A 13,958-nucleotide genomic window follows, 5' to 3' on the forward strand; every position below is an offset into this window, starting at 1 on the left:
CTCCGCCGGCTTTTTGTCCCTTTCTGAATCCCTTGATGATCACATCTTCTGCCCTTTTTTTGCTGGACTCCTTTCTTTTCCAGATCCTCAACAACAAACTACTTCCAATGGGAATCCAGACCCTGTTGTCTCTCAAAGAATCCCCGCCCCCCCCAACTTCTACTATCACTTGACTCCTCATCTCTTTTCCAGAGCACCGCGAAGGCAGCACACAGCGCACTCATCCCTTTCAGGAACTGCTGTTGTTTCTCTCTTTAGTGTATTGTGTTATAGCCTTGTTTTATATCAAGTGTTGTTTACGTTGTTCAGTTTCCAGTATAGATAGCATCTTTGCTCTGTGTGTTATTTCTTTTCTTATTTTCCTTCTTGATTGCATGGTTCTCAACTTATCAAATTTTTTTCTTTCATTATTTTGTTTAGTCCATTTGTCTACTACTACTGGCTGAAAATAAATCAAATATTCCAAACAAAGAGTGATTTGTGTATCATCACAATAAGAGCAATCAACCCCATTTTGTTGCACAATGGACATGGGCATTATGGTAGTTGTGATGAAGGCATGCTACCTGGAGGAAAAAATTGCCCAAAACAGGCAGCAAAAAGTTGTGAAGATGATAAATCTAGAAGACAAACGGTATGACCCATGCTGAGATGTGTGTGGAAATTTCAGAATTGAATTTTCACCTCAAAGTTCTCAGACTAGCTATTGAAATCTTTCTTTTACTGGTTCCAGGATCATCAAAATATTGATGCACCTGTTGATATCCACCAATCTTCCCTCTTCCCCCTGTGAAGCTTAATGATTTTAACCTTGAGCCGCTGCATTTTTCAGTCAGATGGAGGTCAAGTGAGGGAAAATTGTGCAATGTGTATTCACATACAAAAGGTGCATGGTCCCAAATGAACAGCTGACGACATGGCAAACTTTAGCCTGCATAAGCGGACCATCACTTGGTAAACATGGTTGGTTAAAAGGCCTCTTTGATTGTTCACATTTCATATTACAGGGAGGGAAGCCAGGTTACAGAGGATTTCCCAGATTTGACACTGTGTGATACTCAAAAAAGATAAATTTAATTTTACATAACTTTCCTCCCAATTGATGAAGGGAAAAGGCATGGCAGAAATATCCCACAAGCATTAATCTACCAGTTATCTCCTTTGTGGTTGCTATATTTTACAGCTATCTTTCATTATGTGATTTTATGTGGGTTTTGATTGAAAAAAATCAGCCCTGAAAAATCTTCCTTGTCACTTGGTCAAGGATATCTTTGAGCATCAGGATAGTTACATTCTTGGCAAAACATGTTGTGAATTGAAGCTCACATCCAGGATTTTGTTTGATATGAACCAAACAGAAAATTCCAACTAAGATATTTCCAGGTGTTGGAATTGAGTTACAGATCATCCCACAACCACTTCACCTACAGTCAAATATCTGTTGGGAAGTGAAAAAATTGGAGCAACTGAAAATGTTTTTCTTTATCTTAATAATCTGTATTTACATATATTTTATTAAGATGAAGAAAAAGGAATTTGTTTGTGCTATTTACCTGAAAGCAGCACGAGTGGGTGCTTTGCTTTTAGGGTTATTTCTCCTGAGTTGATTGGTCTGAGCTGCTGAGCTTATGATGAGATGTGAGATGAGAAGGCGGGCCTGTGTCAACACTGGGTCGCTACGCTAACCATAGCGGTTAGCGTAGCGTAGCGCAGCGCAAATGCGCTATTTTTTAGCGTAGTGTTAGCGCAATTGCACGCATATGCGCTAACGCTACGCGCACGCGGTGCGCAGCTATTTTAGCTGATAGCGTAGCGTTAGCGCAGATGCGCGCAATTGCGCTAACGCTAAACATGCAGGGCGCAAAAGAGCGCGCGCTACGCTGCGCTACAGCGCCTTTAGCGGGAAAAAAGGGCTTTTTTTCCGCTAAAAGCGCTGTAGCGCAGCGCAGCGTAGCGTAGCGACTGTAGCGGCGCGCTAACGCTAACAAAGAATTGGCGCGCTGTTAGCGCCGCTGAAAATTAGCGTAGCGTAGCGGCGCTAACAGCGCGCTAACGCTATGCAAAATAGCCGGGCGCTTTTTGCCGCTACGCTAACGCGTAGCGCTGAAATAGCGTAGTGTAGCGTAGCATAGCGACCCAGTGTTGCCTGTGTAGTGCGCCTTTGTTAGCTTCTCCTCTCACTCTATGGTTCTAGTCTAGGTTTGGTTTCTGAGCTTACCAACGCAGGAGCCAGTTAATCAAATAACCTGGTCTTATCCTTTCTGTATGGGTGCGCGGATTTTTGATCTGCTTATCAAACGTAGTTTGAATCCAGTCAGCTGTCTGTTCTTTCCTTGGTCTCAAGGAATGGGCTACTCACCAATTGTGGTGCTGGCCGTGATCCTATTGAGTAGGGTGGCTGGGGTCTGATTGCCAAGAAGGTCTGTGAGGGATCTGTGAGAAAGAGGTTGGTCAGCTTTTTCTGAACTCTAACTCTATCTCTCCTCAAGCACGTACTCGGAGGCTGAGTTTAATCTTCCTTTCCCCGGTGCAGTTGCCGTTGCGGTTTCTGTATCTGCAAGAGATCAAGCGGGGCTTGTCAGCTTGAGATTGGGTTAGGTCTGGGTCTGGACTGCTCGAGTGGTCTTACCTCTTTGCACAGCTGGGTTTGAGGCTTTAGTTAACCGCGCGAGCTTCCTTTGCGGTTGCTGCGGGTAGTCTGGGCTTAACCGCGCTGTCTTCCCTGACGGGAGCTGCAGGTGGTCTGGTCTGGTATTCCTACAGGAAGAAAGTTAAACAAAGATTTGCAACTAACATCTAACTCACATCAGACCATTTGACTGACAGAATTAAGGCCTGGCACTATCCAGAGATTGCCACACTTTCCCCCCTGGTTAGCAGCTGCAAGTATATAGCAAGAGCAAATACTTGCCTGTTTTTCAGCTGAAAATCTCAGCACCTGCACCAGGAACCTGTAGCAAAAATGGGTAGTTATGTTACCAATAACAGTAATGTAATGTTAATTCTGTCACTTCACCTCTCTGCCATCCTCCCTAGTCATGGTCCTCCATTCCATCCCTGCTCACGCCATCCATCCTACATAATCCTATTCTTCCATTCCATCTGTGTTAACACCATCCATCATCCATCCTATGTAAGCCTGGTCTTCCGTTCCATTTTTTAAAATGACTCCATGAGTCCATCCCTCCCATGTACACATACACTTCTTATATAATATATTACTTCTCCTCTTATAATGAATGATAGATATTTATATGCTGTCCCAATACCTCTACAATGTGATTTTGGCATTGTCACCCCAATGGAGCGCCACAACGTAACAGTATTTTAGGAATTATTGTTACAGTTACTTGTAATGGCAGTGTGCTATGGTACCACCAAAATCCAAGAGAAAAATACTTATGTTTGTTATGTTATTGGCGCCTGCGGGGTGCAAGATGAATGATCAATTTTGGGCTGCAAAGAGCCTATTTGTGCCCATTACTTTGTTATACACAGTAAAAACCTTAAAAAAAGATGCTGTTACCTTACACATGAGGCCTGCAAAGACCTTGTTACAGATAATGTATTGGGGAGCCGCGGTTAATAAGGGTATTTATGTTACCAAAATCGCGCAGATAACACAACATAAGGTAGCTACCCATTGTTGCCTGTAGGCAAGTACTTTTTGTTATCCTGGAAGTAATCCCCCATGGGTGCCAAGTACTTTCCAAGAAGTAATTGGTGCAATCTCTAGTGTTGGAGTGTGCCAAAGCACACTCTTTTAGAGGAGTGTGCTAAATCTCTCTTGTTTTATCTTTTTGTTCCACTTTCTTCTTGTCAGATATCCTATAAAACACTTCTTCTTTTTTGAGTAAAGCAAATGCCAAACAGGTTTTGTGTCTCATTGCTGTCAATATTATTTCTCAGTGTTATATAAATGCTGTGGTCAGTTGGATGGATGCTGGTCTCCTGTTTGCCCTAATTTGTTTTTTCTGTTGTATGGTGGGTGGTTGAGGATATGTACGCAGTGGAAACAGACACACAAGTCCAAGGAGAGCTTTTTTCCTGCCATGTCCTGCAAGAACTTGCAAGATCGTCTTTCTGCCGGTGGGAGTGTTTTGTCACACAGCAAAAAAATGATTGGCATGACGTGCATGACGTACTAGAGCTTCTCAGGGATACATAGAGAACCAACAATAGAATAGGTGTTGCTGTTAAGAAGAAGGGTCAATCTAATCTGAATACAGTGCCCCCCACGACTTCTCAACTACCCCTACAGGGGGGTTCCAAATTTTGGAGATTTTTTTTCCAAAAACTCTTTTAAAAGTGGGCTGATGCTGGGCTCTTTTTGGCCCATTTTTTGATGCAAATGTCACATTTCACCAACCAGACCTGGTAACATGCATGATAATAGTCCAAAGTCATTGAAATTTCACTGGACCCGCTGCCAAGAGAGCAATGAAGAAATATTCTTCACATTGCCACATTCCAAAGAGTGTACTGATGGATATGGCAATCAACAATAACTAAGGAGGTACATGTTTACATAAATACCTACACCTGTAGTATGTATGTACATAGATAATTTAGTCTCTAAATACATAATAAATATTCTATAAGTCCATAGTACATGTCTGTAACCACATACTATGGTCTTAAAACCAGCTGTTCCAAATTTTGCATCTGAAAAAAATGAAACTTTTTTTTGAGGCATTGCACAGACTTCAAAGTTATATTTTTGAGCTCTCCTACGTCTTTAGGGCTCAAAAATGTATAGTTTACATGTGATACATGTCTGGTGACTTTGAACACATTGTTCAAAGTTCAATTTTTTTTTGCAGGTGTGGGGTAGTTGAGAGTCGTGGGGGGCACTGTATGAATCATCGTGAAAATGAAGATGTGTGTTTTGTGATTTTCCCCCGTGGTAGTCTGTCGAGCTCCCCGCCCTGCCCTGTTACTGCCCCTGCTGAAACAGCCCGAGCGAGCAAAAGTGAGTTCCCTAATATCCTCAGGCTGACATCATCAGAAAACAGGGGGAAGACTCACAACTGACACGGGAAACAGCAGAGCTCACACCATCACCAACACTACCAGCTACCAACACAGACCACTATCGCCATCTCAAGAAGGAAGACTGGACACTCAGCAAAAGAACGCCCAAGAAGAACACCCAACCTGACCTCAAATTGACCGGAGATTGAAACACACACGACCGCAAGAAGAACAAGACATCTCCCCCCCCTAGTATGGCGGCTACCCCTCCGCAACATGTCTTGGATGGCGACTCGTCAGGCTGGAGGTTCGCACAATGTTTTGGTCAGTCAATCGTCCTGTTGTTGTTTTTTTGCCTGGAGTCTGAGTGACGCTAAGATTGAGGGTGTGTTATGTTGTGCTGGATTGCGATTTGGCCTGGCGGTGTTGATCGAAACAGGCGACAAGGGCGAAGTGGAGGACATCACCGAGGCAGATATCATCTCGACGGTCGAGTTCGATCATACCGGCGACTATCTAGCAACGGGCGACAAAGGCGGAAGGGTCGTGCTATTCGAACGAAACGAGGTCAGCCATCCATCCCCTCTGATTATTACTCAATCCCTCCCCCCTCTGAGAAACTTGCTTATCTTCCTCTACCTACAGTCAGGAAAAAAAGGATGCGAATATAAATTTTATACCGAGTTTCAATCCCACGAACCCGAGTTTGATTACTTAAAATCATTGGAGATCGAGGAGAAGATCAACAAGATCCGATGGTGTAAACGGCAAAACTCGGCCCATTTCCTACTCTCGACAAATGGTACATAATGAAAAGAGTTTTTTTTTGTTCTTTTTTCCCCACTGAGAACGCCAAACGACCGAGATGACTGACTGATGATGAAGGAACACACAGATAAGACGATCAAGTTATGGAAGGTCTTCGAGAAGTCGTTGAAAGTCGTAGCCGAGAACAACCACATGCCCGCGGGCTTCCAGCCGCAACCGGTGACGACGCTCAAGCTGCCCCGGATGGCCTTCCACGACACCATCATCGCCGCCGTCCCCCGCAAGGTCTATGCCAACGCGCACGCCTACCACATCAACTCGATCAGCATCAACTCGGACGGGGAGACCTATCTGAGCGCCGACGACCTGCGCATCAACTTGTGGAACCTGTCCATCTCCGATCAGAGCTTCAGTCCGTCTTCTCCTCCGGCCTTTTCCCTGCAGCAGTACCCGCTGATTTTCCTGGTCCGGACCTTCCCATACAGATATCTTGGATATCAAACCCGCTAATATGGAGGAGCTCACCGAGGTCATCACCGCCGCGGACTTCCATCCTCTGTCGTGCAACTTGTTCTGCTATTCGAGCTCAAAAGGCACCGTTAAGTTGGCGGACATGCGGAGCTCAGCACTGTGCGACACGCATGCGAAACGTTCAGTCTCTTCCTCATTTTCATTCTCTTGTTTATTTAGTCAACAGAGGATAATTTCGAAACTGATTTGTGGTGTGTGTGTGTGTGTGAAGTGTATGAGGAAGAAGAAGACCCGTCGAATAAGTCCTTCTTCTCCGAGATCATCTCCTCCGTCGCCGACGTCAAGTTCTCTAAAGACGGCCGATACATCCTCTCGCGCGACTATCTCTATCTGCGGATCTGGGACATCAACATGGACAAGGCCCCGCTCAAGACCATCTCCGTCCACGACCATCTTAAGGGCAAGTTATGCGACCTCTATGAGAACGACTGTATCTTCGATAAGTTCGAGGGCACCTTCTCCGGCGACGGCAAGTACGTCCCCCCCTTCCCCTTCCCATTCCACCCAAAAAAACCCAGTTGATATTGTGTTGTTTGTGGGACGCTGGAAGCCATATCTTGTCCGGCTCGTATAACAACTATTTCCATATCTACGATAAAGAAGTGACGACGGACATCGTGCTCCAAGCGGACAAGTCGGCCTTCAAGGCCAAGAAGATCGGCGCGGCCGGCGCCCGACCCGGCCTGCCCGGCTCTGCCTCTGGGGCCCAACAACACCCTGGGGGAGCCAATAAGTCTGTCCAGGAAACTGAGAACATCGATTTCAGTAAACGGATCATGCACGCTTCGTGGCATCCTAGAGAAGATACTATCGCTATCGCCGCTACCAACAACGTCAGTGAAACCCCTCTCATCATTCTGCGTGCCTTGCTTGGCTTGCTCACTTTTCTCTCTCTTTTTTTCGGGGGACACATCTTTAGCTCTTTTTGTTCTCCAAATAGACCCCACCCGACGCACCCCCCTCCGTTCCCACTCCTCCATCCATCCATCCACCCAGCCATCCGAAAAAAAGCACAAAACAACCATAAAAAAATTACAGGGGTTTTCCTTCATTTTTTAATGTCTTTTCCACCCAAAAAAAGAAGTATATAATGTATACTTCTGCCCTAGAACTTACATCTTTTACATTCAGATATACATATATACACATACTTATGTTTGTATGTACACACTTTTTTTTTGTTACGGCCGTCTTTTTTGATTGATCAGACATGTAATGTACATACACTTTCTTCCTTTCTCTTTTTCTTTTGCTTCTTCGCATTTGCTTACACGGTAGCTGAGGGTTCCAAAAATCTGAAAAAATCTTAAAAGTTTATAAATGTTGATGGATGACATGATGGGGGTGCTGCTGACCATGTGTGCCCTCAGCTTCAGGGAGTGTGGTGCCTTTGTGATGCTTCAGCCATGTCTAGCACTGTCCTTGGTCTTGGCCATTCCAATGAGAGACTGCAAGGAATCTAACCTGCCATTCAGTTGTTGTATGCTGATTGTACCCCTGTAGCTATTCTCTCTATGCACATGCAACTTATCCAAGTTCTCACCAACTTCTGGTCTGATTGTTGTGTACCTACTGATCACTTGCTAAACTGAATTATGGTTATACTTGGATGTTGTCCTTGCTCATCTCAACAGCATCTATCTACCTTAGTCAATGTACCCTCAACATAGGGCAATGCTTTTGACAAAGGTATCATGGAGAGATAGATATGAAAAAGGAGAAGGCATTCTTTTCCCTTGACCAACTGCATTCTTTATTTCCAATACACATACCTTTGTCTTGGTTCATCCAACAAGATTAGGATACAGTGGAAGGGAAGAGAAATCCTACTGGGCTGAGAAAAACCCCACAATGTTGGTGGCTGGTGAACCCATTGAGCACTAACATGGCCAAGGCACAGAGGGTTAGGGTCAGATCTACAGAGAGGAAGATGTTTCTGGGATCTGGGGTTCTGGAGGGGTTCTGGATCCTATATGGTAGAATGTAAGATGAAGACTCCAACTTCTCAAACCATGAATTTGTGGTCTGTGACATGTAAGTGATAGCTATGTACAGTCACTGGACAGATACATTTGTACACCCAAAAGCTCATTCCAGAAGGCCAACCCACAAACTTGAATTCATGGGATTCAAGAATGAGTGTGCAAAATGAATTCAGAAGAATGAATATAAAAAAACAAAAAGTATTTGGAGCATCAAAAATTATACAAAATTCCTTGCATTGATTAGATTTACACCAAGTGCGATTGAGGAGTGTGAGATTGCAGACCAACAAGGGAAGATTTGGAATCACAAATTGAAAAAGATTCTGTGAGCTGTGGAAAGTGCTAAGCAAAGAAAACCACTTCTGCATCCCTGCTCCAATACTGATAAAACTGATTACACCTTAATGGTGAATGCAGGTGCAAATCTTGGGAGCAAAACAAGATTTGTGGTTCAACCCAAACAATTGTTTCTATAGGAAAGAATATTTTCAACCACCAAATCTGAGTGATAAAAGATATTCTTGACTTAATCTCATGAAGATCTCCTACAGACACCAGGGGAGATATGTTCCCACTCCCCAGGGAGTGCCTTACCGTAAATTTTTTCCATAACTGTGCTGGAGGCCTTTGGTAAAGCAATAGCAAATAGGTATGAACAAGACTGGAAGTCAGCGTGGAAATCAGTTGGAAATCATCCTGAAATAAACCATAACTTGCCAAAAAATCATCCAGAACTCATCTAAAATTCATCCAGAACTCATCCAGAATATAGTCCTTTCTTGGCTCCATGACCAGTGTGTCCTTTCCATGGAGATGTGAAAGGCCCAGCCTGTGATTTTTCCCCCTCATGTACTCGCGTACATCAGGGGGACAATTGGTCTCTCAAAACAAATTTTTCACTTTTCATGTGGCTGTGAAAGGCCCATCCTGTGATATTTCCACCTCAATGTACGCGCGTACATCAGGGTGACTATTAGCAAAGTGCAAAAAGGTTAACTTGCATGTGCACATGTGAATTTTGAAAAGCAAAAAAATACAAAATTCACTAGATCATTTTTGTGAGGAGGACAGGATATATGGCCAAAGTGATTTGGCACCGCAATCCAACCTTGACTTAACTCAGACTTTCACCCTATTAAAACAGTTTTTTGTCATTTTTATCAGCCAAATTCAAATTAATTCCCGCATTTCCAAGAAAATGGGTTTCAATTTCAATGACTGCAACATTACCACATTCCAAAAATCTAAACCCAATAATACCAAGTCAACTTTTAGTTTAATTTTGTACATCAGGGCATATAATGTGAATTACAAGAAACCAATTTTTTTGGAGGAATTACTTTTGAGAATGGGAATTTTGCTTTGCTATCCTTATAAATCAGTAAACAGGAGCATTTGATGAGTTGGACTTTGGTGAAATATCATTTCATCATATTTCTTCCTACAGTTGCACATAGAAAACAAAAGAATTCTACACAACATTGTGTTGACTTCCAAATCAACTGTGACTGACTTTTCACTAACTTCTCCATCCAATTTACTATTTTGGGGATGAGTTACTAATCCACATCAGGCTCACATCCTACCAAAACTCACATAAAATTCAGCTCTGGCACTCCCTGGGGAGTGGGAACATATCTCCCCTGGTGAGACACTGTCATAAATGAAAAGACCAATAACACTACTGCTACTAACCCAAATGGAAAAGATTGATGTATGTGTTTAGTTGAAAGGCTGGAATAAAGAATAAAAAGACAGGAAAAGACACTGAAAGTTTTCATCTGTAAACAGATCAAGTTGAAGTCCTCCTTCATTTCATCTAAAATGTTTGTAGGTCAAAGAGAGGAGACAAACCCATGACAAAGTAAGAAAGACACAATCTTGTCAAGATTTAGAAGGCATACAAGCTGATGAATGATCACATCATCTTCCAGATCACTGTATAGAAATTCAGAAAAAAGTTCCATTTCTTTCTATTCTATCTAATAGCAAATGTCTTAAAGCTTGCTCTTACTCTTAGGTAAATTAGATGTTTTGATTATTTGAATTTCACTTTATGTCTTTACTACCTATCTCAGAAGTTGTAGCTTGATAAATAGAATTAAACTGAGATCTGTATCTTATTTCTTGTGATTCTTTCAAGGAGAGGGCTAGGAAACCAGTTTATCTTTAGCACATGTACTGGTACAAATTTTGTGTGGTCAGGGTTTTTGATTATTCTCATCATATAAGGGATGGTTTAACCATGAGAAATTCTTCTCATTATCCATCAGGTGAGTCTCTTTATGGTATCTATTTCTGATAATGCATTATCCAGGTGTAAATCACATTCCATTATTGATCCTTGGGAAAACAAAATAAAATGCTGAAATTATAATATGGGTTCAGGAAAAAATCTGCTCACTACTGATAGTGATAATTTAGCTGGTTAAAAAATGACATTTATTGAGATAGGCTGGATAATTTAGAGCAATTCAATTACCCAGTGTTGTCTGTATTCATGAAATTATAACCAGCAAGGCTAATCAGGCACTGTCATGAGATCTGAGAACTAGATATGATAACTTTTCAGTGTATGCCTCTGGCACTATGAATAGTGCCCCGGCACTATTCAGAGTGCCAGTAGTTCATGCATTTAATCTTCTTCTAGCTCTTTCAAATAATAACATTGCCATCTTTTTTTGCTGTTTACTCAGTGTGAAGAAAGGTTGGTCCCGGGTGAATATATATAAGGTAAGAAAGTATAAGCCCCATGTGGATGTGAATTTTCGGATTGATTGAGAGCCTGGGACTGATTCAAACGCCTTGTTAAACCGTCTGAAAATCATGTCTGACAGTTCTTTCAGACTTTTTATGTTGGTATGTGGGATGATTGAGATACCTTTCTCCTGCCTTGGATTAGTTTGGCCTGGTTGGGATTGTGTCAAAATTTTGTTCAGGTTGTAGCTAGTTATGATAGAGGAACACCACTTGCCTTGAAAGATTTTATTATCCTTTCTTGTCAACAAGCCTGGAAGCGGAAATGAGAATTTTCAGAGATTTAGTACATGTCATAGGCCAACACTGTGTTTTTATTCATGTCTGCCAATTAGTAAAAGCTGATTTTCAGACTCACTTGTATCATGAAATGAAGTGAAACTTTTTTTATCTTTTGCATTGATTGTTGGTAGTTTCTTAGCCTCTTCAGCCATGCTACTTGTCATCCTGCTCTGTGGGGACAGGTTTTCTAACAGCAATCACCACAGAGGAAAGTAATTTAAATAAGGGAAGTGAAATTGCTTCAATTTGTATCCATCATTCTTTGCTGACATGATATGACTATGATTGTCCAACTTACGTTTTTGCTGAATTTCCTGGCCTATTTCTGACGACTCATAAATTGTGCGCCCTGATCCATCCTGGCCCACTATTGTGTCACCTGTAAAGCATTGATTATTGGTACCTGAAGGTTATTAAAGTTCCTACCTGGAAGCCCGCTGGACCCCTTTTGGGGGTAACTTCGAGAGAAGTACTGTTGGGCCCGGGTTTTATTATTTTAAGAGGGAAAAGATTCATCAAAATAAAGTTGCCCGTACCATCTTGATACCTTGTGACTGAAGGATGGGTCACCATGCAGTGTGCAGATAGCAAACATAGCAAAAAGATTGACAATGATGAGCTTGATTTGACCATTTTCTGAATGTGATGGAGGTGGGTTGCTTGTGCTGGGGAGATCACTCGCATTGTTCTAGTCAGACAGACTTGCATCCTTATAAACATCCAATCAATTATCCGTCACAGTGTGGCATTTGTTTTGCCCAAAATGCTTCAATGGAGACATGTCACAAAAGCTGAGTTTTCTTCAGTGCAACTCGTAGACTTGAAACAGGGTGCCCCATCAACCGTGATTGAACGACACACAAGGGCCCCGGATGTCACTCAGAGAACCTAATTGATCAGTTCTTAATGAGTCCAATCTCAAGTAGCACTGGTTTCAATGAAGCAACGGGTGAATACATCTCAACCTGGCTAATGATACAAGGTTGGGTACAACGTAGCATGGAGGGCATCTGTCAAACTACGTTTATGCACGACCGGTGCTCCGGTACCCACAGTTTTTTGAAGTCGGGGGAAGCGGGCCGCGGCGGTGGCTTAACTAGCCTCTGGAACGGTTACGGAGGTTGGGCACCACGTCCCTCAAGAGCTTAAAACAAAGCCTTCCAGTGAGAGGCCCCGCAGGGTCTGAGCTCGTACTTTGTGCTAGGCGCTTCGCGGCCTGCCACCCCCCCCCCCCCTCAGGGATTCTTGATATGAGAGGAGGGTTGCGCTTCCCGCCAGCCTATCCTGAGCAAAGGACTGGTGATAAGTTAGGTTTGTACGAAGGTGATATATATATAACGTCGCAAATTCTAGCAGCTCCTTCTCAATCAAGCCATTTAGGTGACAGGAACTCCTCCTTTTGAAAGAGTGTTACTGACCTAAAAAATTTCTTCTGGCATTGGCAAGATACAACGAAATGAAATTTTCTAACCTTTCCTAAACTTGCCTGTTGGGCCTTGCTGCCAGTGGCACTGGCGCTGGCAGAAATGCCGTTCCCACAGGGAGGAACTGCTCTAGAAAGTACCATGTGGTTGTGAGCTTATTTAAATTTTTGATAGATTCCAGCCCCGTCTTGGATCTGAACCACAGGCTTCTGAAACTATAGCATCTTCTCTACATTTTGGTCTCCTTGGAGTTGTTCTACTACTGACTTCAGCAGTTCTAAAAAAGGATGGCACTCATTTTTCATTTTGAACCTTTTAAAGAACCCACTGGGGCAGAATATTAGCACTGCTCTGCCGGTGGGATTCAAAATTTTAACGGTCAACGCGTGCTATATTTGATGAGCCGATGGGACAAATTAAAACATGGTCTAGCGAACATGAGTTAACTCCGTTGCTGCTTCTGTGGATCAAAGCGGCCATCATGACTATTTCCAACAGAAGCCCAACCAGTTCCTCATCTGCTGGCCCATCAGGGCCGCAGTCAGTTGGCGAGGTGAACTGCCTTGGCTTGATTGACTTGAAGGTGAAGCAAACCTGCCGATAGGAGTTTGCTGAGTTGGCTTGACCTACATGTCAATCAATGATGTCAAGCTCGGTCGGACTAAGCAAGTTTTGCCATCAGCCCGCTCCTCTCATCAGCTCCAGGAAGCAGCATACCTCCGTCAACTAACTTTGCCCGGGTCCCGGTGACCAGCGGCGACAGGCGGCGACCCTTGTTTGTACTCAGTTGATGTCCGAGAAGGCAAAAGAAGAGCGCGAGTCGGCTCAGCCTGGCGCGTCAGTCAGTTTCCCTTTGTGTACATAAATAGCCAGTGGCGATCTTCGCTAAATGATAGATCCCGTACACCCGTCAGACCATACACATTTATGTAACAAGCCTTTCATAAGGAAGTCTTTGGAAGAGAAATGGGCTGGATTGATGTGATCTTCTCAGTTCTTCTTGGGTCATGTGAAACCTCACCTTCGCATCTGACCTCACAAGCTCCCAGGAGTACACTGGCCATCTTACAGGAAAGGCTGTTGTGGAGGTATACAATAACATTAGGAGAGTACATACAGTAAAAGGATGTGCAAGATGCGGTACTTGTGATTGGGATTGGAGTCAAAAATGTTGCCATCCATGCTACGTAAATACATGCCATGATGACGTGGATTGATAAGTTGGCTTCCAGCTTCC

The 13,958-nt window shown here is 43.3% G+C and overlaps 1 protein-coding gene across 1 annotated transcript; it reads left to right on the forward strand.

Moving 5' to 3' along the window:
• Window positions 1-5,228: 5,228 nt before the first annotated feature.
• On the forward strand, window positions 5,229-7,213 carry PtA15_3A499 (uncharacterized protein; the record flags this gene model as incomplete). Its single annotated transcript, XM_053167473.1, has 8 exons — window positions 5,229-5,298; window positions 5,414-5,541; window positions 5,620-5,776; window positions 5,870-6,154; window positions 6,228-6,392; window positions 6,497-6,746; window positions 6,824-7,106; window positions 7,193-7,213. 8 exons carry the CDS (start codon window positions 5,229-5,231, stop codon window positions 7,211-7,213), a joined length of 1,359 nt encoding a protein of 452 aa, XP_053018687.1.
• Between the last annotated feature and the right edge of the window lie 6,745 nt (window positions 7,214-13,958).

Source organism: Puccinia triticina, chromosome 3A (genome assembly GCF_026914185.1).
Source record: "Puccinia triticina chromosome 3A, complete sequence".
NCBI classification, from domain to species: Eukaryota; Fungi; Basidiomycota; class Pucciniomycetes; order Pucciniales; family Pucciniaceae; genus Puccinia; species Puccinia triticina.